General features: G+C 42.2%; 2 protein-coding genes across 45 annotated transcripts in view; both read right to left on the minus strand.

Annotated features, from left to right (window-relative positions):
* Positions 1-21346, minus strand: part of MADD (MAP kinase activating death domain) — a 73151-nt gene extending 51805 nt beyond the window's left edge. For 35 of the 36 annotated variants that reach the window (XM_027705216.1, XM_027705208.1, XM_027705225.1 and 32 more), the window contains exons 1-5: positions 21266-21346; positions 7570-7762; positions 4151-4765; positions 1214-1517; positions 736-867 (exon numbers count right to left, since the gene is read on the minus strand). In XM_027705216.1, coding sequence (XP_027561017.1) covers positions 736-867; positions 1214-1517; positions 4151-4765; positions 7570-7631 — 1113 coding nt within the window. In that variant the 5' untranslated portion in view covers positions 7632-7762; positions 21266-21346. Of the gene's footprint in view, positions 1-735; positions 868-1213; positions 1518-4150; positions 4766-7569; positions 7763-9935; positions 9977-21265 lie in introns of all 36 variants that reach the window. The other variant, XM_027704956.1, reaches the window with a different exon arrangement.
* Positions 21347-24202: 2856 nt separating this feature from the next.
* The window catches only part of NR1H3 (nuclear receptor subfamily 1 group H member 3), a 31481-nt gene continuing 28799 nt past the window's right edge, over positions 24203-26884 (minus strand). For all 9 annotated transcript variants that reach the window (XM_027705415.1, XM_027705373.1, XM_027705388.1 and 6 more), the window contains 2 exons: positions 26517-26611; positions 24203-26114 (listed from right to left, as the gene is read on the minus strand). In XM_027705415.1, the coding sequence (XP_027561216.1) occupies positions 25968-26114; positions 26517-26611 (242 nt within the window). In that variant the 3' untranslated portion in view covers positions 24203-25967. The remainder of the gene's footprint in view (positions 26115-26516; positions 26612-26884) is intronic.

Raw genomic sequence — 26884 nt, forward strand, 5'->3', positions numbered from 1 at the left:
CAGAGTAAGAGCTTAACTTGAAAAGCAGCAAGTCACAGATTAATACATCCTCAGCTCAGAACGAGTTTGTGCCATCGTAAACAGGCACAAACTATATGCAAGGGCTTTACCCTTATGCTTGTAGTGGTAATTTGGTTTCAAAAAAAATAACATCTCTACGAAGTAGAAGATAGACATATTTTTTCAAATGTATGTGGAAAACCTTAGGGGAAATTCAGGAAAAAAACAAATCAGCAGAGGAAAAAGGCTTAAATCAATTATGCATGTAGCAGCTTGAGACCAGTGGCTTGGGAGGCTAATTTATTCTTTAAATCTAGAACAGCTGGTCACCTCCAAGGGGTGGTACAGGCATAAACCTGCAGCATCAGTTACAGGATAGCACTGAAGTAACAAGATGGCCTGAATTCTATTTTTCCAAGCAAAATAATGAGCTCCGGCAAAGAGCCAACTATTGGCAAAACTCAGGTTCCCAGCTGATATTTCTGAAAAGATTAAATTGCAGACAATAGTTTCTAAACTCTGAATCAAGAGCCCTCAAACATCCTTAAATATTACTCTGGACCCTCCCCAACAAACGTTAATACTCAGTGGGGGAAAGTGGGGGCAGAGGAGGGTGGGGTAGGGTGGTAAATATTTGTCATAATATTGTGGATCTGTGGCCATTCAGTCCATCGTTTGTTTACTACTGCTTTGAATCACTCTATTCTATGAGAGCAACAAAGGAAAAATATGTACCTGTTCTGCAGAGGCCATGCAGGTGGGAAGCAGAGGGATCACTGGGAACATGTACTCTAATGGATAGATCATGGCCACAAAGGCCATCACAGACATTGAAAGCGCATTGTAATCTCGGGACTGCAACACAATCTGCAACCAAAGAACCTCCCATTAGCACAGCAGCAACCATTCACTTCTAATACTTCCTTCGGGAATATACAAAGATCACAGCCTGCAGGCTCCAATTCAATGGCTGTGAACTGGATAACTCTCCATTAATCTGTCTAAAAACAAGCTTCAGATGCTTTTTGGAGTGAGAATAGAACTTTTCAAACCAGGAACTTCAGAAGAATCTATTTCTTCCCCCCACTCCCACAGACAAATTGATTCCAGGCAGTGCAGGGAGACAGCTATTCTTACACATCCAGCCTATGCTGGTTTTGAAGAGGGCAGAGCTTTCTACATACTTATCAAAGATCTACTCTTCCCATCTTACCTTGTGCTCCAAAAGGATGCAGGTCAGCACCTGCAGGCAGGCATCCACTCCCAGCAACTCCAAAGGCAGATGTAATGGAAAATCCACCAAGGTGAAGCGGGATGGATCAGGCAGAGCAAAGGTCAAAGCTGGCTGCAACTCATGTGGCAAGACTTCCACATCCACCCGCTTCTGACCAGCAACGGGCATTGGTGACCGGAGCAGACGGTATATCCAAGCCTCAATCTCCCGCAAGTCATGTAGCAACGCACTAGACTTTTCTTCCACCAGGAGAGAGCCTGTGAAAATCCGCCACATCGTATCCCTGTACAGGGAGAACAAGGTTAAGACTCCTACAGTTTCACTTGACAGCCATTCTGCAAGGCTCTTCCAGAGAAAGGGTAGATCCACAAAGAATTAAAAGAGGCAACTAACAAACATTTGATTACACAGTGGAATGGAAAATAGGGATTTAAGCTTACTGACACAACCACTGTGGGGAAGTATAAATCTTTCTGTGGCAGGAATCAATACAAGTATGTCACTTGAGAGTTCATTCATTCATTTAAAGGATTCAGTCGGGTCCAGATCTCTGATGAAATCTCATTGCCCTCTCATTCACTTGAAATTCAGCAGACACACAGGATACTTTTCTATTTCATACAGAATTGTGGCATACTGACTGTAGAGCTCTGCTTCCAGCAGTCCTAGAAACCTTTGCAAGAATAGGAATTAAACATGAGATAATAAAAATATGCCACACCCAAGATCTTCCAGATGTTTTGGCATGATAAAATATTCTTCTTCATCCTATCCTAAATTGTGCTGCATCATTCTTAAGAGCTAAATAACCCATGGCAGAAATGGATGTATTTCAGCTAAATCTCTAAAAGCTTAGCATAATAAGCAGCAATTTTTCCATGCCCTAAGCCAGCAATCTGCAAACCTGTAGCTCACAGATGGGCTGGCCAAAAATCATATACAGCATTGCTCAGCATCTTCAGAGCTTCAAAACTCGAAACTGCATCTGATGAGGGAAGCAAGGGTCTTGTACACTTCAGCCCTTAATGCTGTAGAACAGAGAAGGCTGCAAACCTTCTGTATTCATTCTGCAAAAAACTTCAGCCTGATAAATATTTTCAGTTACTGCAACAGATCCCTTAGAAAGGTATGGGTTCAAATTAGAGGTTCTACCTTCCAGTTCAAAACTTTAAAAAAGTAAAAAAAAAGAAAAAAGATTATGACACTGGAGGCTTCACAAATGAAGAATAATTAGAGAAATTTGGATGGGTCAAAATAAGGGCAATTTGAGATTAAAATAAGTACAGGATACACCTCTCAGGAACTGTGACACTTTTCATCCTCTGCTCTTCCTTCAGCCACTTGTCATGCACAAGACACCGGGTTGTTAAGAGGCATGCTCCACCTTTCGACAGCAGTGAGGATTCGGTTTCACCTTTATTCTGCCACCACTTCAAAACTATTCTACTTTTCCAGGTCACCACTAGCAAACCACATGGTAATTCAAACCTGCTAAAACTTTTCCTAGAGATCTATGCTCACTATGCTTTCTCTTGCCCTCCTTATTCATCACTCAATTCTCCTCTTTAAGGATTCTGTCCAATAAGAGCAAATTTTTCATATAACACATGCCACTCAAACACTGGAATACTCCACCACCCCTTTCAAAAAATCATATGAGCTCACTGATTTGAGGAAAATCATGAAATTCAGTGTGTTTTTTCTGTTTCAGTAATTATCAGACTAAATCAAGTGACAAAATAAACTTCCTTAATAGACACTTCCATAGGGGAGGGGGGAAATTTTGGTCTGACAGAATAATTTATTCCCCATCAGTGGATTCAGGTGATAAATCTGCTAACACAGGAATCAGTCATACTAGCCCAGAAAACTTTCCTAGAACTATTCCAGGGCAGTAACCTGAGAAATAGGCTACTGCTCTATGAACACGACACATTTCATGCAAAATGTAAAGAGCTTATAAAGATAAAAATTATAATAATCCTGTCATTTTTTGCCTTTGACAAGTTTAATTTGGAGTGTACCAAGCTACTTAATTCATATTATGTACTATCTCACAGCCCTGTCCCTCTTGCTGTTGAGATAATCCCCTCCTTCTCCAGAGTTTCGTTTCATATTTTTTCTATTCAGTTAGCATATTGGAAAGGCAAATATCACCCTGGAACATAGGTGCCAGGCACAGCAGCACAGATATACATCCTTGACTGAAATACATATAAACGTTTTTCCTTCTCTACCCTACAGTGCAACAGCTTTTGTAACATACCCAACACTATAATAGAAGATACGCAAGATTAATACATTACATTAAATACACACCAAGTTCCTGTTAATTTGCTGTTACCAACAACCATTCTCATATGTTTCCTAGACAACTCCCTTGTTTTTCTACCTCTCCTCGCTCTCCCCTTCAAATACTGTACTTTGACCTATTTCAGCTGATCCTGCTTCTCTAGTCTTTTCTCTCCCACACTGAAGTTCAGATTGTTTCACAAGCTCGTTAAGCACATTTTCATCATTACCCTCTTGCCCCAAGTGGAAACTCTCTCTGTTATTTCTTGGCTGTTTCTAATTTGCCAGAGAATCAGTCTTGATGTTCTCTGCTACAGAGCTTAAATGCCAAAGCAACAATAACAGCATCAGTGCTCAGCTTCAGTTGTCAGAAGGGTAGTGCCTCCTTAGGTGTGTCAAAAATGAAAATCATATCAGTTTACAGAATCAGAGAAGTTTTAAAGACATCATTATAAAAATTTCCTTTTCCTAACAAGAACCTGGGTTAAAACAGTGAAAAAGGCCAACCATTGGTGTTTGGCTGCTTCAGCAACCATACCTACAGCCACAATTTGCCATGCAGACAATTGCAGTCCTGGACACAAACAATAAGCGGAAAAAGTTCTTTCTTCCGTCTCAACATACCTCTGCACCCCACGAGGAATGCCCAGCTTCTTGCCCAACAGTTTTTCACTACAGCAGTCCACAAGTCTCTTGAGGGTGTAGAGACACTCACGAAATGTGGAAAAGAAGGGATAATGACTAAGGATGCACAGTGAAGTCAGGGTGCTGTTCCGAGAGCGATGACTGCCTTTGGCCAGACGCTTACTGCACGGTGATCGATTCACATCAGGGGTAGACTCTGCACTTGGAGCCTGCAGTGAAGAACCACTCTCTGAACTCTCAGTGCCCACTTCCTCTTGGGGTGCCGATGCCTCTCCAGATTTAGGGATCTTCTGTCCCTCCCGACCTCGATGTCCCCCTGTGCCTTCTCCCTTCTCCTTGGGTACTCGCTTCTGGAAGGAACGGTAGAAGTTGACGCAGATTCCATAGCGAATTACACCTGTATCCTTGTCTGTGAGGGTGAAGACAAAGGAGGTGTCATCACGGAAGCTCATGCGTTTTTGCCGCACACTCAGACATCCTTCTGGCTGGCAGAAGAACACAACATCAGGCGGTAGAGGAAAGTCTGCATGGTCTTCTAGAGGGTAACGTCGCAGCAGTTCAGGAGTCTGAGCAACGCTATCACTGCTTGGGTGCCTAGAAAAGAAGCAAACAAAAACCCCATACATAGTTGATTAATACCAATAAAAATCTTTGTGAACTTCCTACTAACATGTCAGGAGCCTGTGGGCTCAGCTTCATCTTTGTTTCTTCTCTCCCCTACTATCCAGGGAAAGTGCAGCTTCTCAGTCGCTGTCCACAAAGCTCAATCGCTAGCACAAGGCAGAAAGGTCAAGTAAAGAAGTCTAAGTCTATACCATCATTATCAAGGCCCAGCAAGGAGCCTGTTCAAATTTGACTGAGAAAAGGACTTTCAGGAGTATGTTGTTCCCAGGAGAACTTTATATTGCCATGTTTCCCTGACTCTGACTTTCAAAATTAAGTTAGCTGCACAGGTAGAGACCTGTGCAACATTTTGGTAGGAAATACACTGTCCCTCTCCCAATATCCAGTAAGAGGAAAAGCCCCTGTATTTCAGCCATTTATGAACGAGATGAAAAATTAAATGAGAAAATCCAGTATCAATTCCTAACTGGGAAAACAAGAATTTACAAGGAAAGAACTCAGACGAATGGTGGAGTGATATGGACCTCATCCTAAAAAATTTTCATTAAAAAGTCCTAGCAACCATAGCTATATATATTTCTAGCTTTGATTTTCAGGTTGGATTTAAAGTGTAAGTTACTATAAAAGCTGTGTGGTAACATGTGGGCCTATTAACATTGTGGTTCACTAATCTTTGTACCACAAATGACCAACGGAACACAAAGACAGAAAGGCAGTACTGCTGTTTCCTAATTTTCCACTGGAAGAACAGATTCTTTCAAAATATTAACAATTTTCCTACCACTATTTTTCCATGAAAGTTAATGAATAACTGCCAGAGATATAGAAGGAGATCCAAATAGTGAAGGAAGAAAAACTTGTCCCCAGAGAAACCTCTCTCTGGTTTCACCTCTTTGCTATAGTCTGATCTCTTATCATTTTCTAAAGTAATTAGCATTTAGTATCATGTTTACTAAATGGAATGTAGGAGACCTGGCTCCACCATCACTTCCCTATGGGATATGACACCAGACATCTTCTCATTTTGATACTTTAGATTTGCTTATTTCAAAATACAAATAACACTTATTTTTCTCCTATAATAGATGTGAAAAAAACCAAACAAGTAGTAATGGAATGTTCCTAATTTATAAAAGAAACTGGTGCAAATAGCTCTGCTGACTAATTCTCCCAAACTAATATTTTATTACAGAAAAAGTAAAAATGTTTTCATAATGAAGCATAAATTCCTAACAAGATTTATACTGCCTGCATAGTTAAGTACTGAAATACTGTGTGAAAAGAAAAATGAAACTAAAAAGCTTTTACATGCTAGCAGACACAACTAATGCATCATCTGCTGAAGAACAAATATCAAATAATGCCGGTAAGGTTTAGAGAGTCTATTTCACAGTAAATGGTCAAAAAATGACATCAATGAAGTACCAGTGAATATATCACCACATCTTTTGCAGTAATATTAGCTACAAGGACAGAGTCTTCTCAGACATTGAGAACATTTGCATCTAATAAAAGAGAATAGTTACAAAAGGCATTGCTATTTGTGCACAGTGGATAAAAAGAGGTAACAGAAAAGGCCACATGGAGCTCCTGAGGACTTTGTAGTAGAATCTACTTCAGTCAGCTCCATCTCTTATCATAAGCATTTGCTGAAGTGACTAATGAGACAACAGACCTCTGAGCAGTAGCAGTTTAGCTACCATGGGCTGACAAAAAGCAAGAAAACTGTAGGAGTCCAGAAGTGATACTAGCAAATTTCTAAGTGAGAATATCAGACACTATAAATGCCACTGGAGGAGGCAATTAACATTTCTTCCTCCTTTTTCTAGTTGGTGACACATATATGGAAAACTTGGTTATTTTCCTACAGACACTAAGAAGTAATTTAACTATTATTCTGTCCATAAAATGCAATAATAAAAATAACTATTAGTTAGGATTATGCCATTTCCTCCACTTAGCCTATTTAAATATTGCATTCAAAGTATTCTGAAAAGAAAGCAAGAAGTAAAGCAACAGGCTGATGCACATAAACCACTGATATTTAGAAATGAAAGCAAAATAGACTTTGGGATACACCCACTAAAGAGACTCTCAGAAAGCAGCTGCATAAACTTTGAATAAAGTAAAGTAATATTTACCGAGCAACTGTGTGTTTGACAAACAGAACACCTATCAACCCCACATTTCATACATACTTTAAGTAAATAAGCATAAAATTTTATCTATTGGTAGTTAACAAGACTTTAAAAAAATGAAAGCATTCATGTCATTCCTATGAGGATTAAATAAGTATTAGAGGGAGAAAGAGCCAAGTAAGGCAATTTTCAGATTTATTTTTTTTCAACCTGAGTTTACAGAGAAAAGTGGTAGTATTTTACTACTAGTATACTACTAGTAGTAAAATTAGTAGAAAACTAGTATTTTACTTGCATTTAGCTTTCAGTGTTTTCAATTTGTTAATCCCTCTGTCCTGATGCCAGTAAAAGCAAAGAAGTTCAGATACACTGGCTACCAGAAAGTGATATATAAATTGGCTTTTCTTAGTCACCCTTTGCAGACCCTGGAAAAGAAGTCTAAGGACCACAAATTAAAAACCTTTGGCTGCACTAGTATCTTTCAAAAAGTGCCCTGGCCCAAGTAGATGCTACTCTTAGGGTAGCATTCTGCACACATTTCAAACAGCACTTACTCAGCACCAAGCAAGGCTTCATCAATGGATGTGAGGCTATTTATTCCCAAGCCAAAGCATTGCTGAGACTCTTTTACGTTACCTGGCTCCAATGATGACAAGATAGTCCAGTAAGCGGGGGCAGATTCTCTTTTTCTGCACCATTTTCCTTGACACCCCTCCCTATGTCATCTCAGTGAATTTCTGTTCATCGATCCAGTGATCAATTATCCCATCAGCCGTGATCAACCGCCTCGGGGAACAGAATGTGCTGGAAACTATGTGGGAAGTCCAATCTACAATCAAGAAAAGCAAGAGTGTCAAAAGCACAATCAGGAATATCAAATACACATAAGCAACTTAATGGCCTTAATGACATTCCCCAGAAGGCTCAATGTTCTGTGCACACGTGGCCATCCACAGATTTCTATCTTCTTGACTATAAAACCACAGCACATGGCCACAAAAACAGAGAGAGCTGAAAAACACACAAGAAAAGAATAAGAGGATCTCGAGAATTACTGGTTGGAGTCGATCATCTTAGAGGCCTTTTCCACCTAAACGATTCTATGATACTGCTCTAAAGGAAAACACAGACAAACAAAGCAGCATTATTTGCAAAGCGTTATTCATTAAGTGGCTTGCGTGATGTTTAGGCAAATCCATGACATCCCTACAGTGCTTAGGAAAGGAGCTTCAGTTGGCAACGCTGCACAGCTAAACATGACTGAAGAAAAAGACACAATCTGAACTTTAGCTGTGTGACAAACAGAAGGGGTAACATCAAGAGAAGTCCAATTTAACAAAATGCTGTCCCAAACCTGCAAGTAGCCTACAGCAAGAATGATCTCCACAATCCCCAATGACTGTGATCTCAACACATTTTCTGGGAAGGTATAGAACTGCAGTTCTACAGAACTGCAGTTTGCAATAGCAAAAGTGCCTCTTGTAAATCATACTGTTCCTTTTGCTTACTTACAACTGGTATTTTACTGCACCATTACGACTTGTCAATAATTATGCTTAATAGATATCCAGAACTCAGCAAGCACTGTAAAATCATTCTTTCCAATCCCACAATTCATACTTCATAGAATTCATGACAGAGAGAGGGGAAAAAAATTTTTTTTTAAAGTAATACAGTTCCACATTACAATGTTCCCTATCTATGTTTAAAATCAATCTGAAAACAGAAATTTTCTGAAACAGAAAGTTCTCAGAAACTCTAAAAGTCAGAGATGCTCAAAGTATACTACAAGCTTACTGAGCAACCCAATGAAAGTATTAGTAGAGTTATTTTATACTCAAAAAATTTGAACTGATTGCCTTTGGGGGCATATTCAGAGTAAGGTTTCCACTTCAGTTCATGTTTCTATCCTAAGGTTGTCACAGAATTCCGAAAATTATTACTGCTGTACTAAAATATTTCAGTTCTGCTGCGTAAAGTTTATATTTTATTTGTATAAAAGTAAAACAGATTTACTAACAACCTGTAAATCTCAGCAAAATCAGATTATTTTCTTGATGTTTCTCTCATTAATTCACAACCAAAAGTTAGTTAAAAGCACTGTAACTGTCAGCATCTCAGAGTCACATTCGAAGTCTAGCTACATACTTTCTTCCTAGCCCTTCACATTCAAGAAACAGAGTTGGGGAATTTTATTAACTAGCTTTCCAAATACCAGTAAGAACACAAACACACACACACAAAAAAATAAAGCATGTATGTGACTTATAAAAAAGGAAAATCATACTAGTCAGTAAGTATTAATTAAGGAATAATAAACTGAACGAAACTTTAATGCTGACACACACAAAACCCCACAACTTGTAAAACTTTGCTGCACAGTTTTAGTAGATCCTCAATTACAGTCACTGTAGGCTCCTAAGTGACAGCACTATGAATTATCTTTTCTGAGCAGCAATACTGTTATAAATTATCTTCTCTGAATAACAGACAAAATACAGACACAGGAAGCAAAGTTCCTGTTTCTTCATTTTAATAACATTATTGAAACATTGTAGAATTTGCCCTGGAAAAGCTTTTGATCCTTGATATTCTACAAATATCTTGGTTTAGATTAACTCAAGAAGAAGATGAAGTTGGGAAGATCAAGTGGACCTTTTCGTCTCCAGTTTGTTTTCTTTCCAAATACCTTTATCCAGAACTCTTTTAAGAACAAACTGATCAGTTACAGATATAGGAACAGGAATAAGTTACCACAATGTAACCTAGAAGTATGACTTTGAGGAAATTATGCTACTTGTCGTAACCAAACATATGTTCTTCCTCTGTAACAGAGACTACCCTACCCCTCAGTGAAGGTGGAGAAAGTAAAATGCATTTACAGTGGAGTAAAAACATACGCAGTGACTACAGAGTACTGAGAGACTACAAGACCACAACCTTAACTTTACCTTTTAGTAACAGCATTAAAGAGAATTGTAGCAGTATTTGTTGGAACTCACCTTCCTAATCCTGGCTGAAACTGGACACCACAGTTGATGATCTGTATAAAGCAACACAAACAGACATCAAAGTCCTGCCTCCTGCCCCCTATCTGCCAAAAGCTTGTTTTCAGGCCAGTGTCATTCCCTTCTCTGTGCTGGTAGAAGTGCTCATGCAGCTACATGGCGACCTAGATTGTGGAATTGATATGGACTAAAACTAAAACCTTCCCTTCTCCTCCCTTGCCATTTTTTGGTTTTACTAGGTTGAGGGTTTTTCTGATTTGGCTCACCAAGTGGCCCCACAAACGCTTGTGAGGGCACGAAAAATAAGTAGGAGCAAGCAGTTAGGGGAATCTGGAAAACCTGATTGAACATAATATGATCACAGAACTACAGACAGCATCTCTACAGGCAATACAGAGGTAAAGTAGTTTCTTTCTCAGAGATTTGCTATCATCTTCCCCCTACCTTCTGGATTTTAGAGACTAAGTACATTAGGACAGAAATAGATCGAAATAGATCAAACAACCAAGAGATACTTCATCTCCTCTTTCATGGTGGCATTTGGACCTGAACTGAGATATTAACTTGACTTGGAGACGGTACAAGTTTTGACATATCAATGTCAAAACCTCTTCTCTCTGTCAAGCTGCTTTAAAGTTGCTTTTTCTGAAAAGGTTTCTGCAGCGTTTCTCTTTGCAAACATATTGGAACTAGCCCTTAGAAGGCTGGATCCTCTAGCAGCACTTGAGAAGAGACTTTCTATAACTTCAGCTCAAGAAAAGAAGAAAAAGAAAGAAGTGAAGGCCACCATAGAAACATACTGCACAAACAGACCACATATCAGACAACACCATAATTTAAATAAGCACTTATATGGATGATGAACAGGTTGGTGAGAACTAACACTACCCACCTACTGTAGCAGCTGTCAGCAATACTCATGAACTAGTAAAAGTTGGCACAGTAGCCTAGACGTAAAGACAAAAGGCCAGGGCCAGCATCAACCCACAGCCTACCAGTAACTCAAGACACAAAAGAAGTGTTCAAAACAACAAACACATCTATTACTGGCACTACTCTGCATTTCAAAATTGCCAAGAAAAACCCCAAGTTTTAGGTTGTAGCACAACTTCTTAGAGGACAATCTGCATGGCATTCTGCAATTTAAAGTCCTCCCAGAAATAAAAGTCTATATAAACACACACAAACTCATGAAAAGCTCCACACCACAGAACGGATATGGCTGCATGAAAGAACCACAGCAGACATTTTATCAGTTTAGAGCCATCTGTGCCAGACCAATACCCAGCATCCCAAGAGACACGAATCATGCAGCAACTCTGTTTCATCTATCCCTTAGAGCCTTCAGCCTTTTTTAAGTGTCTTTTCATTGTAGACACAAAGCTAGAGGAACAAAGTAATTTAGTCAAAGAATAACTTGAATACGACAAACTGTTAATGCAACCTGGCTCGCTGCATTTGCTCTGGCTGAGATGGAGTTCATTTTCCCCACAGCAGCTCTCTCAGTGCTGTGCTGTGTGTTGGTAGCTGGAAAGGTGTTGACACACCAGAGTCTCGGCTACTGCTGAGCAGTGCTCTCATAGCATCAAGACTGTCTCTCCAACATTCCCCCCTCACCAGTAGGCTGGGGAGGTGACATAGCCCGGACAGCTAACCCAAACCTAAGGGATATTCCATACCATATGACATCTGCTCAGCAATAAAAGCTAAGAGAAAGGAGGAGAATCCATTATTTACAACATTTGTCTTCCAGAGCAACCACTAAGCCTGCTGAAGCTCTGCTTCCCAGGAATTGGCCAGACATCACTTGCTTATGGGAAGTAAAGAACAAAAGTTTTTGGGTTTTGTTGCTTCCATGAACATAACCTTTGCTTTATTAAACTGCCTTCATCTTGACTCACAAGTTTTTTTTCCATCTTATTTTCTCACCCCTGTCCTGCTGAGGAGGGCAGTGACAGAGTGGCTCAGTGGACAACTGGCATCCAGTCAGGGTCAACCCACCACACTCACAGTTGTTTTCATCACAAAGAAGCTTCCAGCTCTGACAGGCCTTACACTCAACTATAGGACAGTTAGCAGGCATTTAGATCATTGCCTGTAAAAATGATATAAAGACAACAGATTCATTTCCAACAGGCAGATGTTAAGTCCTGCTTTCCTTGCAACTCTTCCATACTTCAGGATGGTACCAGAAAGGCTTCTCCTTCCATTATCTCCTGCTTTTACTTGGTACAAGGATCATACTGCACAGTTCACCAGTGCGTGGATACCTTTAGAATATAAATCAGCATTTTACAATTCCATTTGCACACTGACTGAGTAAAGAACATGCAGTGGGACATTAATTTGTAAGAGAAAAAAAGAGGAAATCAATAAGGAGACAGAATGAATTACAGGACAGAAGCCACATGAATTATGGTTCACTTTCACCTGGTGAAATACCAGATTTCCAGCCACGTCCAAAAGGAACACAATTTTTAGTTCTAAAATGTCCTTGGAACACCCTGAATTTCTGTTTACTCTCAGCCAAGACAGTCTGTACTTAGTTCAGCTCTACAGCCACTATGCCTGACCTTAGTGCATTGTTTACTGTGAACTCAAGATCCATACCAATTGGACGAAACTGAAAACTGAACCAAACACAAATAGGGCCAGAAGTTTCAATGCCTGCTTTTGGGGTGATTTACATTTCCTTTTCTCACATCACACACCTTTACCTATCTGCTAAGCTATGAGAAATATGTGCAAATCCCTCAGGACCAGCCAACCCACACACAGGAACTCTTCTCAACTCACCATAGAACTTGAATCAACATGGTCTGAAGCACAATATGAACTGTTCATGGTAGCTTTGACCTGTCTTTAGAGATTCTAATAAACTTTATGGAGTCCTTACCACTGAAATTTTGGTTATTTCTTCTTCCAAGTCTGTTTCAAATGATCTCATCCATTCTCTCTGGTAAAGCACATACTATTTTTGCTTGTACTAAGGTTTTAAAGAAGCAGACAAGAAGGTCTCTTTTCACATGATCCATTTTCCATTTTCTCTGCTTAACATCTATATTAACACTAAACACTGCTAATAGTTTTATACTTAAAAATATGCAACATTCTAGGAAGCTCATTATCACTATTATCTAGATAATACAGTGCTTCTACTAACACAAGAAACACAGATGAGAGCACAGACAAGAACACCCCTCCTTCTTCAGAGCTTGACAGAACATGGAACAATTTCTAAAATCAGACCTGGATGGACTTGCTATACTGGTGCAGCTGCTTTATGTGTGTTACCATCCACCTTGGCAAGGCAGCAGTGCATGCCAACCCTGTGACTCCTAAAAAGATACTAGCACTTTGGAAGAAAAAAAAAAAAGGGCATTTTCAAAGCATTGCAAGCATGTCTAAAACAGATAATGGCATAATTATCTAGTATGGTTAGTCTGTAATATAGGTGTGGTTCTGCAAAATGCCTAGGGATAGTTCCAAGCATAAGAAATCACCCAGTAGAGAACAGGACTGCAGGCAGATTCTAAAAGCATCCTCCTTGGAGCACATGCATCACTTCAACCAGTAACAGTTCCTTGTGGATAAAATAGCAGATGCATCCCAACTGTTTTCACTTTCCATCTATCCATAAAGCTTGAGGAAAAGGACAGAATTAACCAGATTAGAGAAAATTAAAGAATTTAACTGTGAAAACAGTTTTTGGTAATACAGGAAGACTTTCTTTGAAGACCTTCTGAATAATTATAATAATTTAAAGATTTCTTCCTACTACATAATATTATCTCTTTGCCTTCTGAAAACAGTACTGATACAGCCAAGGATCTTTAGCCTCCACATCAGTTTTCCAGAGCAAAATGGAGGTAGCATGGACAGGGATGCTGACAAATAGACTGAACATGACCAGAATGAGTTCACAAACAGAAGTATCATGCCATACAGAGAGGAACGTTTTTGCAGCATCACAGAGTGAAGCTGGACTGATTCAGGTTCTCAGTTGCTATAGTGACAGATTTCCCTGTCCCTGCCATATGCTGGCCCTTCAGCGTTGCTTCCTCTCGCTTCCCTGCTTCAGCCAAATGCTTGGTTAAAGCAGCCTGCTGTACATGCAAGATCACGCAGTCACCACACATGCACATGGTGTGAAAACAGACCCACAGGTAATCTGATTCAGATCAATCACCATAGCAACCCAATCTTTTAGTCTCTAGATTTTAGCCTGTCGGGTATATTTATAGAGCAGCTGCAGTGCTCCACCCCCTCTGCTCCACCACCAAAGCTCCCAGCACTGCCCACGCTACAAACAAGCTTCACCCAGGCACACGGACCGCCTGGAGTGAACACTGAAACACACCCATCCTGGCACCTGCAGGCCCCCAAGCTAGATGACAGCGTAGTATTTGCAACACGGTAAATAAACACCTCCCAGTCAGTGAGGTTTCCCATATCCACGAATACTAAAAATATCAGAAGTCATTATTACCCATGGAAAGCTGAGTACCAACCACAGCTCACAAGATCCACTTATCCAGGTACTCACAGGATGCTTCCACAGACATGCACTGCAGCTGCTCCTTTAGTATTACAGAAAAAGGATGTGCAAAGTGTGCTAAAACACAATCCTAATAACTTGCAGACAGCAGCAAACGCAAAGGAGTGGTTCCAGCAGCCCCTGCTCCACAGAGGCAAGGCTGTACCTACCAGTAGGTTTTTGAAAACCACGCAGAAAAATCAAGACCGAGGCCTTGAATGAGCAACAAGAGATAAGCATGTGAGAAAGAACAGTATGCAAATACTGTTACCCATTTTATTCTATTACACTCTTGGGAAAAACCATCAACAATTATGTATGTATGGCCAGTCTTCGCGAACGAAGATTTTGGGAAGGGTCTTTTACCTTTCCAGCCTGCGCAATGGATTTTTTAGGTGAGACACAGCATGCGCTGAACTGAGCCCACCCTTTAATCCTAAGGTTCATCTGCCGGGGCCAAGCAAGCTTGGACAATGGCAGTGAGGTCCTCAGGACGTAGGTTTGTTTAGAGTGACCTTCTCATAGATGGATGGCCTCACAGGGCTAACGGGCTCCATCTGCCCGGGGGACCGGGAATCGAACCTGGGTCACTGAGGTGAGAGTGCCGCATCCTAACCACTAGGCCACCAGGGGTCCCATCAACAATTAACTAATGTAGGAAAAGCATACACTTTTACAGTACTCCATTTCCTAATAGGAAGGAGATGACAGATTTTAGCCTTAGCCCCAGGTCATTTCACACACTTCATTTTACGTTAAAGCCCTTATCCTCCTCCCCTTCTTCACTGCCTGGAACATCCCTTTAGTTATCCTCCCTGTGCAGGATCATTGTACAGGACACACAGAGTACCACTCACTATAGAATCATAGAACAAATTCTGGCACAAAAATCCTCTGCCAATCTGGCTGGTTCTTCTGCTCTACACTGTTTGAACTTAAACTCATCTTTTATTTAAAATTAATCTCCAGAGATTTGCACAAGAGAACAGTAACACAGGAGCTTTGGCTCCCTGTCCTTCACTCTTTTCAAGTCTATCCTTTTCTGCCCCTCCTTATGAAATGTCACCATCACAAAATACGAGAGCTTTCTCATCTATTTCTACCTCATCAGTTTTTCATTTATTCTCAAATCTGAAGTAGCAACCCTTCATACACTTTCCAAGGCATGGGGGTGGGGGGGAAGGAAGGGCAAACCAAAACCTACGCAATGCTCCCAAACCAAATTAGCCTCAACCACTACAGCACTACCTCCTTTTCCAAACCAGAACCATTTTTGCCTTGAGCTTTGAGTTAAGAAACTTTGTTGCTGCTTCTGACTGCAGCCTACACCGCAGCATCCACAAGATGCTTCCATTCCCAGCCCTCTGCCCAGTTTCCATTTGAGAAGTAGGGCACAGTTCCCATAATCCAGGCACCAGAAGGTTTTTTCCAAAAGCCAAACAGTGCAAATGTACAGCCATAAAAAATTAACAGGAAAACAACAAAACGTGACATTTGAGAGAACTGCTGGACAGAGCTGCAACTGCTAAATTATTCAGTGCTCTCCCTTGCTACGGCGCCTCCCCAAGCCATGGTAAGCAACTCTAGGCCAGGAGACATTACTCATGGCACCATCACCACCAAATACAGGCAGATACAACTCTCTTTTCTGGAGATGGGTCACACAGGGACAAATGACAGGCTCACTGGGATCCCAACAATAAATTCCAGCCATTTGTAAGACAGAAAAAGGGGACACTCGCAAACTATGGAAACACTGAAACATTGCTCAGGGCAATGAGAACCAGAAAATAAAGTACTTAAAATAATCCAGCCATTTGGCTGTTGTTAGCACCACGGAACTCAGAGCCTCAAATCTGTTTTGCCATGTATTAGAAACACTCCGCCTGTGTCCCCACACATACCACGTGCCTTCTTATTCCTTCCTTCTACATGTCTTCTCTTCATCAACACTGTGGAAGATCAGAAATTCCTACTCTCAAACCAATCCTACTATTAATTTTGGTGATAAATCACAGTACCGGCTGGTCAAAACTGAAAGGAAATAAAGCCCATTTTTTAGTCTGCAAGAGCGCTGGGATGTGAGAAGCTCGTGTTTGGCAGACTCATCCACATGTAAACATTGGGAGAAACAAGCTCAGAGGGAAGACGGGACAGGAACTGCCTCAAGCAACAGCTCAAGCCAGCAAATGACAGAACAAGGGGTCCCAAGAGGACCTTCTAGACACTGGCAGTCACCATGGCAAAGGAAGGAGGGGACACACAATGCCTGCTGGATATGGCTGAAGACTAATGAGAGAAAGAAGGTAGAAACCGGGTGTCCTGGAGGACAGAAGCAGCGTACCCAGCTCGTGGCTCCAGCAGAGTGCAGTTCAACTGCCATCAGGTGGAAACAGACGTGGTAGCAGAGTGGCTCAGTGTTTGTGGGTGAAGCAATTCTGGTGGAAACCGGTTTTGATTCTTAATCATTTTTATCACAAAAAGCACACCTCTCCTCCTGATGAGGTGCAAACAAGCAGAGGCACAACTCCCCATCTCCTGCTACAAGGGCCTTTCCAGAGCAAGTACAATATACCCAGGCAAGCACAGATCCAGGGAAGCTGGTGTCAAAGCTACAGGCAAGAAGAGCATCAAACGTTTTATACTGACAGTGGGAAATTCAGTTAGAATACAATGGGAAGCAGGACACAACCACAGTGCTGAACTGTCAGATGAGACAGAGAAATGCAACAGATTAAGAAAAAAAAAGCTGCTCTGCTCAAAAGATAACACACAGTTCCTGGAGGTCACCAGATACCAAATTTGACAGTAGCGTATCTTTGCCTCCTATGTAAAAAAACAAGTGTTGATTCCCTGATTGTCACAAATATAACAGTTCAGAAATTAGTTACAAACAAAACAAAAAGTAAAGATCTGACAAACATTACTGGATAAGTCAAAGGCAATATGATGACCAGCCCTTTATTCAGGGACGCTGCTGCTTTGAAATATTGAAGACTGTGGAAGAAAATCATGAAACTTTGTTCCTTGCTGCTATGCCAATGCATTACTTGTCACAGGGACCCAGAAACATAACAGTCTCTCATTTAACTGCAATGTCTAGGAACACAGCATAAGAACTGCCTCAGCTTAGGTAATTTAGGCATATGCAAGTAGCAGTTCTAACTTTCAAATTACTGTAAGGGTCCTGCTAGTAGCAGGTATCTAAAGTAAACACAACCTCTCACAATTTTCTGGTTTCAAGGCACCAAAAGGCATGGCCTCCCCATTTGGGAGTTCTCCAGTATAAAGAGATCTCAGAGCTCCTGGCAGTACATGGGTAAGTTCTTCAGAGTTTTGCTGGGTTTTGCGTTTCAGTTGGTTATTCTAGTTCCAAGAGACAAACCAGGAGCATGTTTGTCAATCATTAACAGTAATTTTCATATGATTGTGACAGGTTTAAAGACCTCCAGTAACAGAGAATCTAGTTGTGCTAAAATTCTTTTCTAGCTCAGACAACAGAGCAAAGACCAGCAGAATTATACAGGTTCAGCTACAGAGAATGAACAATAGGTCAACATTGGTTTTTCATAGATCTCAAGGTGGAGAAAGAAAAGCAGTAAAACATTCTGTCTTCAAAAGAAATATCACAATTATTCTACAGATTAACATACTATCCCACTTAAAACACTCCTTTCTAATTGATGCTTCATGCTGCTCATTTTTATTTCACTTTGTGTCTTAGGTTGTCACTTAGGTCACTGACAATGCTTTTACTTCACAAAAATTTATACCTTGAGATCGATGGAGGCCATTTAAACTGGGGATGTGGTATTAATCTTACATCTCACGCTCTTTCATTCTTTTTTCTAAATCCTTTCCTCATTGCTGCAAATCCCTAACCAGAAGCTGTATTCTGTATTTTCTAGTATTGCACTGAATAACTACGTCAAAGCCTTTCTGCTGAGGGACTGCCCAGAAATTTAATGGAGTATATCTGAAATGCAGACCCAATAGGGCCAAAGGACATTCGCAGGAATTAATCTGGGTTGTAACATATGCATTTTCTGTCTCCGATTCCTTCCTAATGGAAAGTAAGTGAAACATTCAACTGTACTAAGGTTTAACAAAAAAGTATCAATTACCAACTTGTGAGCATGATGGCACTACCCACCTAGTTAAAAAACTATGGTGTGAAATGACAGGCAAGACACTACATTTTACACCATTTCTTATCCACTCACACACTAAATCTCTACCAGTATGTTTTCCAAAAAAAAAACCTAATCTGGAATGGAGTATCAGAGAAAATCTATTAGCTTGACTGCTGTAAACTAAAAACTGTGAAGAGATTTATTCTCTTAGAATTTAGCAGTACTTGTGACTTGCTAATTTAATACCAGAAATTCTCATAAATATTTGGTTTTTCAACTGGCTCATCACAGAAGATCTAAAACAGACGAGACTGAATATCTTGACAGAGGTATGCCTAGTATATTCTGTCTATACAGAACCTGAATATTCAATATGGCTTGAGGTGAGAGAGAAAAATCATGAGCCTCTGTACCCCTCACCCCAAGGCAGATAAAATCAAAGCCAACACTAATTTAGGAAGATGATATGAACAAGTGTTTTAGTAAGAGCTGAGATTTTACCTCTCCAACTCCAAAATCCTTCTGAAACAGACTGAAGTTGGACTTCATTACATACACACCCCGTCTGTTTTCAAAAGAGTTACAGAATGGTATTGAGGCTGAAGAAGAGGTTTGCCCTCTAGTATATTTACTTTATGTTTTTCCATGAAAACTAGAAGACTTTTTTTTTCCAGTTGCTACACAGCCTTTGCTTCACCACCATTCATGGCTTTGGTCCATAACACATACATCATGAAACTGTGTCTCGGCCATGCTACATGCTTTGTATGGACAGCATTCTTTCAGTGAGGATATTATTTTCCTTTTTGCCTGTCCATGAAATTATAATTTTTTTTTAAAGTAATAACAGTGTGGAAACTAATGCAGTAGGATTCTGAAGCTTACACCTGGAAACCTGTTAATTTGAGAAGAACACAAAAGTCCAGACTCATGATAAAACTGCAGCACCACTGGACAGGCATGTACAAGATTTTTTAGTGAGGACAAAGCTGTATTATTTTCCAAACAAAGCATTCTAGAGACTTGCTCATGATTTTGCATTTTATTACACAGTAAAATATTTAATGAGTGTATATTTAATTCCAGTGTCTATTAAATCCTGTCCAAGAGCTGTGCATTTTCTAACAATACAACAGTAAAGCAAAAGTAGTATTTTATAGCTAGAATGATCTATCAGTTCAGTGTTACATAATGTGCTATGATGGGATGGCCAGATGAAATCCTGTAGAAACTGCATTTTGCCTATGTTGGATGTGAAGTGCTCTCTCTCTGATGTGTCAGTATTGCAGATTTTCATTAGTGCTGAAAACAGCAAGTACTTCTTGTGCTCATCCAAAACAGCTCCCTAGGTTCAAGCAGCATAAAGTCCAAAAATAGAGACCTAAATAACCTATATTTGGATGACTTTGGTTTGATTATGTGACCCTGAGGACACCACAATATATCTTCCCTCCCCCTGCTTCTGCCTACAAGTAGCATCCTTTTTACAGATAAGGAGCAAACGATTATTTTTTGCTGCAAGGAGCACAGCAAGGACACTTGTGAGCACACCAACAGAAATGCTGACCCAGAGTTGCACTGGATGTAGAGAAAATGGCTGGCTTGTCTTGGGAGATCACAAAATATTGCCAGATTACAGTTCTAACCCATCTTCATGGGACTACAAATTTATATTGTCTGTTATTTTGGGTATGTCTGAAAACAGTGTGGTGTATGGGTGAGTTCAGGGGAAAAAGGGACAGGAGAAAGACAGGCAACAAATCAGTTTCCTCCAAGGCTTATCATTTCTCTAAGCATTTCTTTACCGTGACTCCACACAGTGACACAGACCAAGCTCGCTTCCCCTCCTTCGCCCGACAATAAAAGCGAGCAACACAGCAAGGTGGTGACACCCATTTCTAAAGAGAAAGTGCTCTTGATTTATAGGTGACTTAACAAGAAATTGCCTAGCATAAAGTGGATTTCCTATTCTATTGTCTTAGGGAGTAATTGGATCTGCTGTTTACAAACCAAGGAGTAAAGCACCTTTCCAGTCACATTACCGCAGCAACCCCTTCACAAGGCTACACACCCCACCCCTTCCAAGGGGATAGTCCGCCCTGCGCCTCCCTTCTCCCTTCCCTCACTATCCTGCCCGCTCCCTCGCGGCAGGGAGCAAGCAAAAGCCGCCGGGAGGCCTGGGCCCGGAGGCGGCGGGGCCCGCGCCCGCACCCCCGGACCCGCCAGCGACCTCCCAGGGGCTGCTGCCCGACCGCGGCCGGCTGAGCCCCGCGGCCACAGCAGGACATCGCGGCCCCGCCCGCCATCGGCACCCGGCAGGATGGAGCAGAGCCCGGCCGGCCCCGCTCCCCGCAGCGGCGGGCCCCGATCTCTGCCCGCCGCCGACCGTGACCTTGCGGAAGGAAGGGTTCGCCGCTCCCGAGCATCCCCGCCGCGCGCGGCCGGACGGCTGCGGCGGAGCCCGGGGCCGGCGGGGATGCCCCGCCGGCAGCTGTCCGGGTGCGGGTCACTGCAGGCAGTGCCGCCGGCTGCGCTCCCAGCCCGACCCACGCATAGCGGCGGTGGGGCAGGCTCCGCTTCTGACATGTGCACGCACCCCGCCGCCTGCGGTACAGGCACCGGCACCGCCCGCCCGGCCGAGCCGCCCCGCTCACCTGCGCCGCCGCCGCCGCCGCCGCTCTGCCCGCCCCGCCAGTTCCGCATCGAGCGCCAGGAGCGGGACGCGCCACCGCGGCCCGCGGGGGGTAGAGAGGGCGGGGCGGAGCGAACCACTCGTCCTCATGGCGGGGGGAGCCGCCTCGCCAGCCTCCCGCAGGGGGCGCTGCGGCCTCTGAGCGGCAGCCGGCGGGAGGGAGGCGGGATGTGGGGGTGGGAACAGCTCTCCAGAGCAGGCTGCATGAGGAGAATGGGGAACGCTTCAGCTTGTACTTTCACCCTCTGTATTGAGCTACTTACCCGCTGATTTGCTACAGGCTTCGTGAGATTACAAGAGAATTTGGTTATTAAAAGCTTGAGATACAGCTTTTTTAATTCCTTCCAAGCTCCCACAAACCACTGCGCAACCAAATCCGTTTATTAACAAAACAAAAATTACCAAAATAAACTCAAAATGCAACCACAAGCACCGCAAGTAACCCAAGAGTTTAAAATATTTTTATATATCACTCTTTGGGTGAAGAACCTTTTTCTAATATCCAACCTAAACCTCCCCTGACACAACTTCAGGCCATTCTCTTGCATCCTGTCGCCGGTCACCACAGAGAAGCGTCTGCCCCTCCACTTCCCCTCATGAGAAAGTTGTAACTGCAATGAGGTCTCCCCTGTTTCCTCTTCTCCAGGCTGAACAGACCAAGTGACCACAGCCGCTCCTCATACGACTTGCCCTCAAGGCCCATCATCATGTTTGTTGCCCTCCTTTGAATGCTCTCTAACAGCTTAATATCTTTCTTACATTGCGGTGACCAAAACTGCACACAGCATTCAAGGTGAGGTCACACCAGTAGAGCAGGACAATCACCTCCCTTGATCACCTGGCAATGCTTTGTCTGATGCACCCCAGGATTCTTCAAACTGTAGAGGAATTGGGTTTTCAGAAATACACCCATTTTTTCTCCCTCCCCATTGATCTGAACCAATCATGAGCAAACACAGCAAACACAGCCAACAGAGAACACTTCCTGAGATTGTAATTCAAGCACCCCATGATTTCTACAGTGGCCAAATCAGCAAAATTAATTTGAAACAAATTGGGTATAGAGACTTAGAGCAGCAGGACTCACTCTCAAGCCTAGATAGCATTTTACAAATATCAAAGTAAAAAGGGTCACTGATCTCAAGGAAGGTTTCTTCCACCACACCTTACCTGAGCTTACCTGAGCTCCATGGGCTAACCAGGCAAGCTTCTATAAAACAAAAATTCTGTACTAATTTGCACTTTCAAAAAATGGGAATGTGAAGATGTAAATGAGGAGCTTATATTTGACTAGATGATAATGAAAAGGGATGCACAAGGCGGAGTGTGCTGGTTTTGGCTGGTGTAGAGTTAATTTTCTTCACAGTGGCTACTATGGGGCTGTGTTTTGAATTCGTACTGAACATACTGATGATAATATAGAAATGTTTTTGTTATTGCTGAGCAGTGCTCACACAGATCCAAGGCCTTTTCTGCTTCTCATACTGCCACGCTGGCAAGGAATTTGAGGGTGCATGGGAGGTTGGGAGGAGACACAGCAAGGACAGCTGACCCCAACCGACCAAAGAGATATTCCATACCGCATGACATTATGCTTAGCCTATAAAGCAGGGGAGAAGGAGGAAGATTGGAGTGATGGCATTTGTCTTCCCAAGTAACTGTTGTGCATGATGGAGCTCTGCTTTCCTGATGGCTGAACACCTGCCTGCCCATAAACAGTGAATGAATTCCTTATTTTGCTTTGCTTGTGTGTGCAGCTTTTGCTTTCCCTATTAAACTCTCTATATGTCAACTCATGAATTTTCTACTTTTTACCCTTCAATTCTCTCCCCAATCCCACTGGTGGGGGAGTAAGCAAGTGGCTGTGTGGGGCTTGGTGGCTGGCTGGGGTTAAATTGTAACACAGAGCCAAGGAAAATCACTGTTTTCACCAATGCCACCCACAGCAATGTTATAGATTGTACCTTGAAAATCCCTCAAATTTATATGCAGGTTTTCTCTTCAAATTAAGGAGGTGCAGTTCAAAATAAAGAAACTGAAGCTAGAAATGAAGCTGCAGCTTCATTGCCATTGCCTCTTCTGACTGTTGACAGCCTCATTGTTTAGCAAATCCCTTAAGCAGGGCCCAGCCACCCTCTAGTCCACCCAGGGCTGACTTGAGCACTCGAGCTATGCTCATTACTCCCCATCTCATCCCTCACTGCAGTTTCCTATAAGCCTACTCCTTCCTCTGGTTTAGCGGATTCCAATTTAAATTTTAGAGTAACTCAGGGGCTTCAGCAGAATAGCCTGTGGTGTGAGGAGTTGCTGAGTTGACAGTCGCTTTCCTTTCCCATTGTGGCAGAGGATCAAGCACTTAGGAAGCAGCTAATGCTGGACAGCTCTCTGCTTTCCCGTCCTACCACTCCCTTCGAGGTAATACATACGGACAACTATTCTCGTTGATTCTCCTCTGAGTACATCAGAAAGTCTCAGTATATGAGGTATCAGCTAGGGTCCATCTGAAAATCCACTTGACAGCCAGGGGCACGCTGGACTGCCATTTCAATTTTGACAAGCCATGATATGCAGAAAATGGAGTACAGCACGTGGAATAAAAGGGTTACATTCTGAATGCAGCTGTACATATCAAGATGAAGGATGTTTGCATAATTCATGGTCTTCGTGATACGCACTTAATCCACTTCACATATTTGCCAGGTCTGGCATACAGCAAGGTGGATATCAAACTAAAAATCTCATCCTAGAGGCCAAAATAAACTGCCTGGGGTTGCACTGCTCTTTCTTTTTCACCACTTCTTGCTTCTCTCCAACCTTCTTATCAACTTTAAGCTTGTTACAGCAAGAACTTATTCCACCCTCCTCCGAGCTAATGACAGCACATCAGAGAATGTCAAAATCCTGTATTAGGCTTTATTCTTTTATATAAACATTAACATTTCTCAAACAGATTAGTTAAAAATACAGATTTAAACAAGAATTTTTGCAATTGCAATGAGTTATAAAAAACAACAGATTATTTTACAGATTGTTACAAGTGCTTTACAAAGGTGCAGAATGAAGGCCAGTGGCAGGGGACCAACCTCAAGTGCAAAATGGACACGATACCCTCACCACGGGCATAGCGCTCAGATACACAGCCAAAAAAAAACAACAACAAACAAACCAAAAAACAGACAAACAAAAAAACCCCGAGCCATGTGAACCTATGCTCTTGGGATGCTCACTGGGCAAGCAAACATAGACCCCTATGACAGAGAAGACTCGTGAGACCAAGCTACCAGGATACTTAAGGTTACATCTCTGAGATCAGCCATAAGATGATGTTTCTTGGAAAGTAAGGAACATGTTTTACAACAGTATATTTCTCTTCTGTCAGACAAAATATTGCTGTAAATTCTAGAATACTTATGAATGTGGATACTTAAAAACTTGGGGCATATTCCAGTGTGGATCTCACAATGCCCGAAGTGAAGAAAGGATACAAGACCCAAGTGTCCTTCTAAAGCAGTTGGCACTCCTCACACAGGAGGGACCTCCATATCCCATTATCATCCCTAAAACCTTGGAAAGACTTTGGCAAAAGGAAGACAACGCAAGTGGATCTGACTACACGCAATATTCCTGCAGCCCATAGTTTATGCAATGCTCACATATTTCACTAAATGCAGTGTGTCCTTTCTCCTTGGCCAATACATCTTCACACCTACCTTGGAATACATACCACATGCTTCAGATTCTTGGAAGTTTTTGAGATCCTTCCACCACACCTACCTCACCTAGGTACCAGTCCTTCCCACCTATCTTTCTTCTATTCCACTCCTAAAGATAAAATCTATGCCCTGATCTGTTTTGAACTAAAGTTTTCCAGCTGTTAGCAAATCAAAGGTAAATTGAAGTGTCTGAGAACCACAAGATAAAACTGTGATGCATTATATTAAAAAAAAGTCCACTACTTTATGCCTGACATCTTTTTGATGTACAAACGTTCCCTACCCAGAGAATCTCCCTGTTAGACAAAGGGCACTACACATTAGAGGAATCCTTTTTCCAAAGGAGGGCCAGAATAAAGGGCAGCTCTAGAGATGAAGTCTCATAATAAAGAAATAAAAGCTACTTCTCTTGGAATCATTGTAGAGGGCAGCACATTCAAGAGATTTTATTTATAGGAAACCCAGTGAAACCCATAGAACATCCACACTGACTTCCCTGAGCTCCTCAGATCCAGGTACACTGGGGACCCTGCAGAAGCCTTTCGAGCTGGGTTACTCTCAATAGAGAGCTTTTGGCAAGTTCCTGCAAATTCATTTTCATAATCAGTGAGAAGAGGATCAAAGGGCAAACCTTCAGCATATGCTTAGAGAAGAGAAAGACTCTGAAGAAAGAGGACTTGGGGGGCAGGGGAAAGGTCTTCATTTCTACCGTTTTCGAATGTTTCACGTTATTCCTTTGGGGTATGGGCACTACATCAAAACCAACCCCTCCATCTGATCTACCCCAGCTGCCTCCTGCATAGTCTCATGACAACATTGAAACCCCGGGCTCATCACTCCCTGCATGCCTAGCCCAGGGTTCAGTGCTTTGGAGAGGAGAGGCTGGCTTCTCATTAGCAAAGGCTGGGAGATGGCATTATGTCAGCACATCAGCATTCTGGGAGCATGCGGTCACTCATGCACATCCCAGATTTCTGAGAGCAGAGGAGGGAGTTTCTTGTCCTGCAGCCGAAGGGCAAACACCTGTTCAGAGTGGACACTGCTTAGTGTCCGAAGACTGACCAGCTTCATTAACATCCGTGGAAACATCAGGCGGTCCTGCAGAGTCAGACAAAGACACAGCTGTTAGTAAATTCACACTAAAACTTTAAAAAAGAAAAAAAATACCACAACAGATGATGTATTGTAATGACGATCCTGACTTCCTCTAAACCCAGCATTCACCAGGAGGCTTCAGTGTGGAGGAACACAAATAGTACACCATGTCCCAAAACTCCAGACTTTCCATGCTGGATAAACGATGGAACATGATACAGGACAGCAGGCTGCGACAGCTCACAAGTCCTGCATTTCCAGCTGCTATCAAAGAGCCACAGAAGGGAGAAGTACGAAAGTACAGGTAGCAAGAGACCTGTTACAAACAGTATCACAGGAACTGTGTCTGCATAAACACAAAATCAGCTCTCATCATCGCTGGAGATGTTCTGGTCAGGCACTTACATTTGGTCTGTTGATACAAATGTAAGAATGAAGGGCTTCCACATAGGTGTGCTGCAGCCTCTCCACCAAGGACTGGTCCTGCACATTCGGTCGGTCTGCCAAAAAGCAGGTTAGAAGTAAGGAGATTGCCACAGGCAGCTTCACAGGACTTAACATCCCTGCCTAACCCTACTCCCTCATATGGTCTCGTCCCAAAACCTCACTAGCATTCATGCAGCACAGCTGGGAGGTATATCCATGATTGTAGCAGCTATATCAATTGTCTGTGACTGTTCTTTCTCAGTGATGCCTCCTGCACATGGGGTATCCAATCTGACTCCTACAGAGGTGGAAGGTTAGAGACCAAACACACTTACATAGTACTGTTT

This window comes from Neopelma chrysocephalum, unplaced genomic scaffold (genome assembly GCF_003984885.1).
Source record: "Neopelma chrysocephalum unplaced genomic scaffold, ASM398488v2 Primary Assembly neopelma1_24, whole genome shotgun sequence".
In the NCBI taxonomy this organism is placed as follows: Eukaryota; Metazoa; Chordata; class Aves; order Passeriformes; family Pipridae; genus Neopelma; species Neopelma chrysocephalum.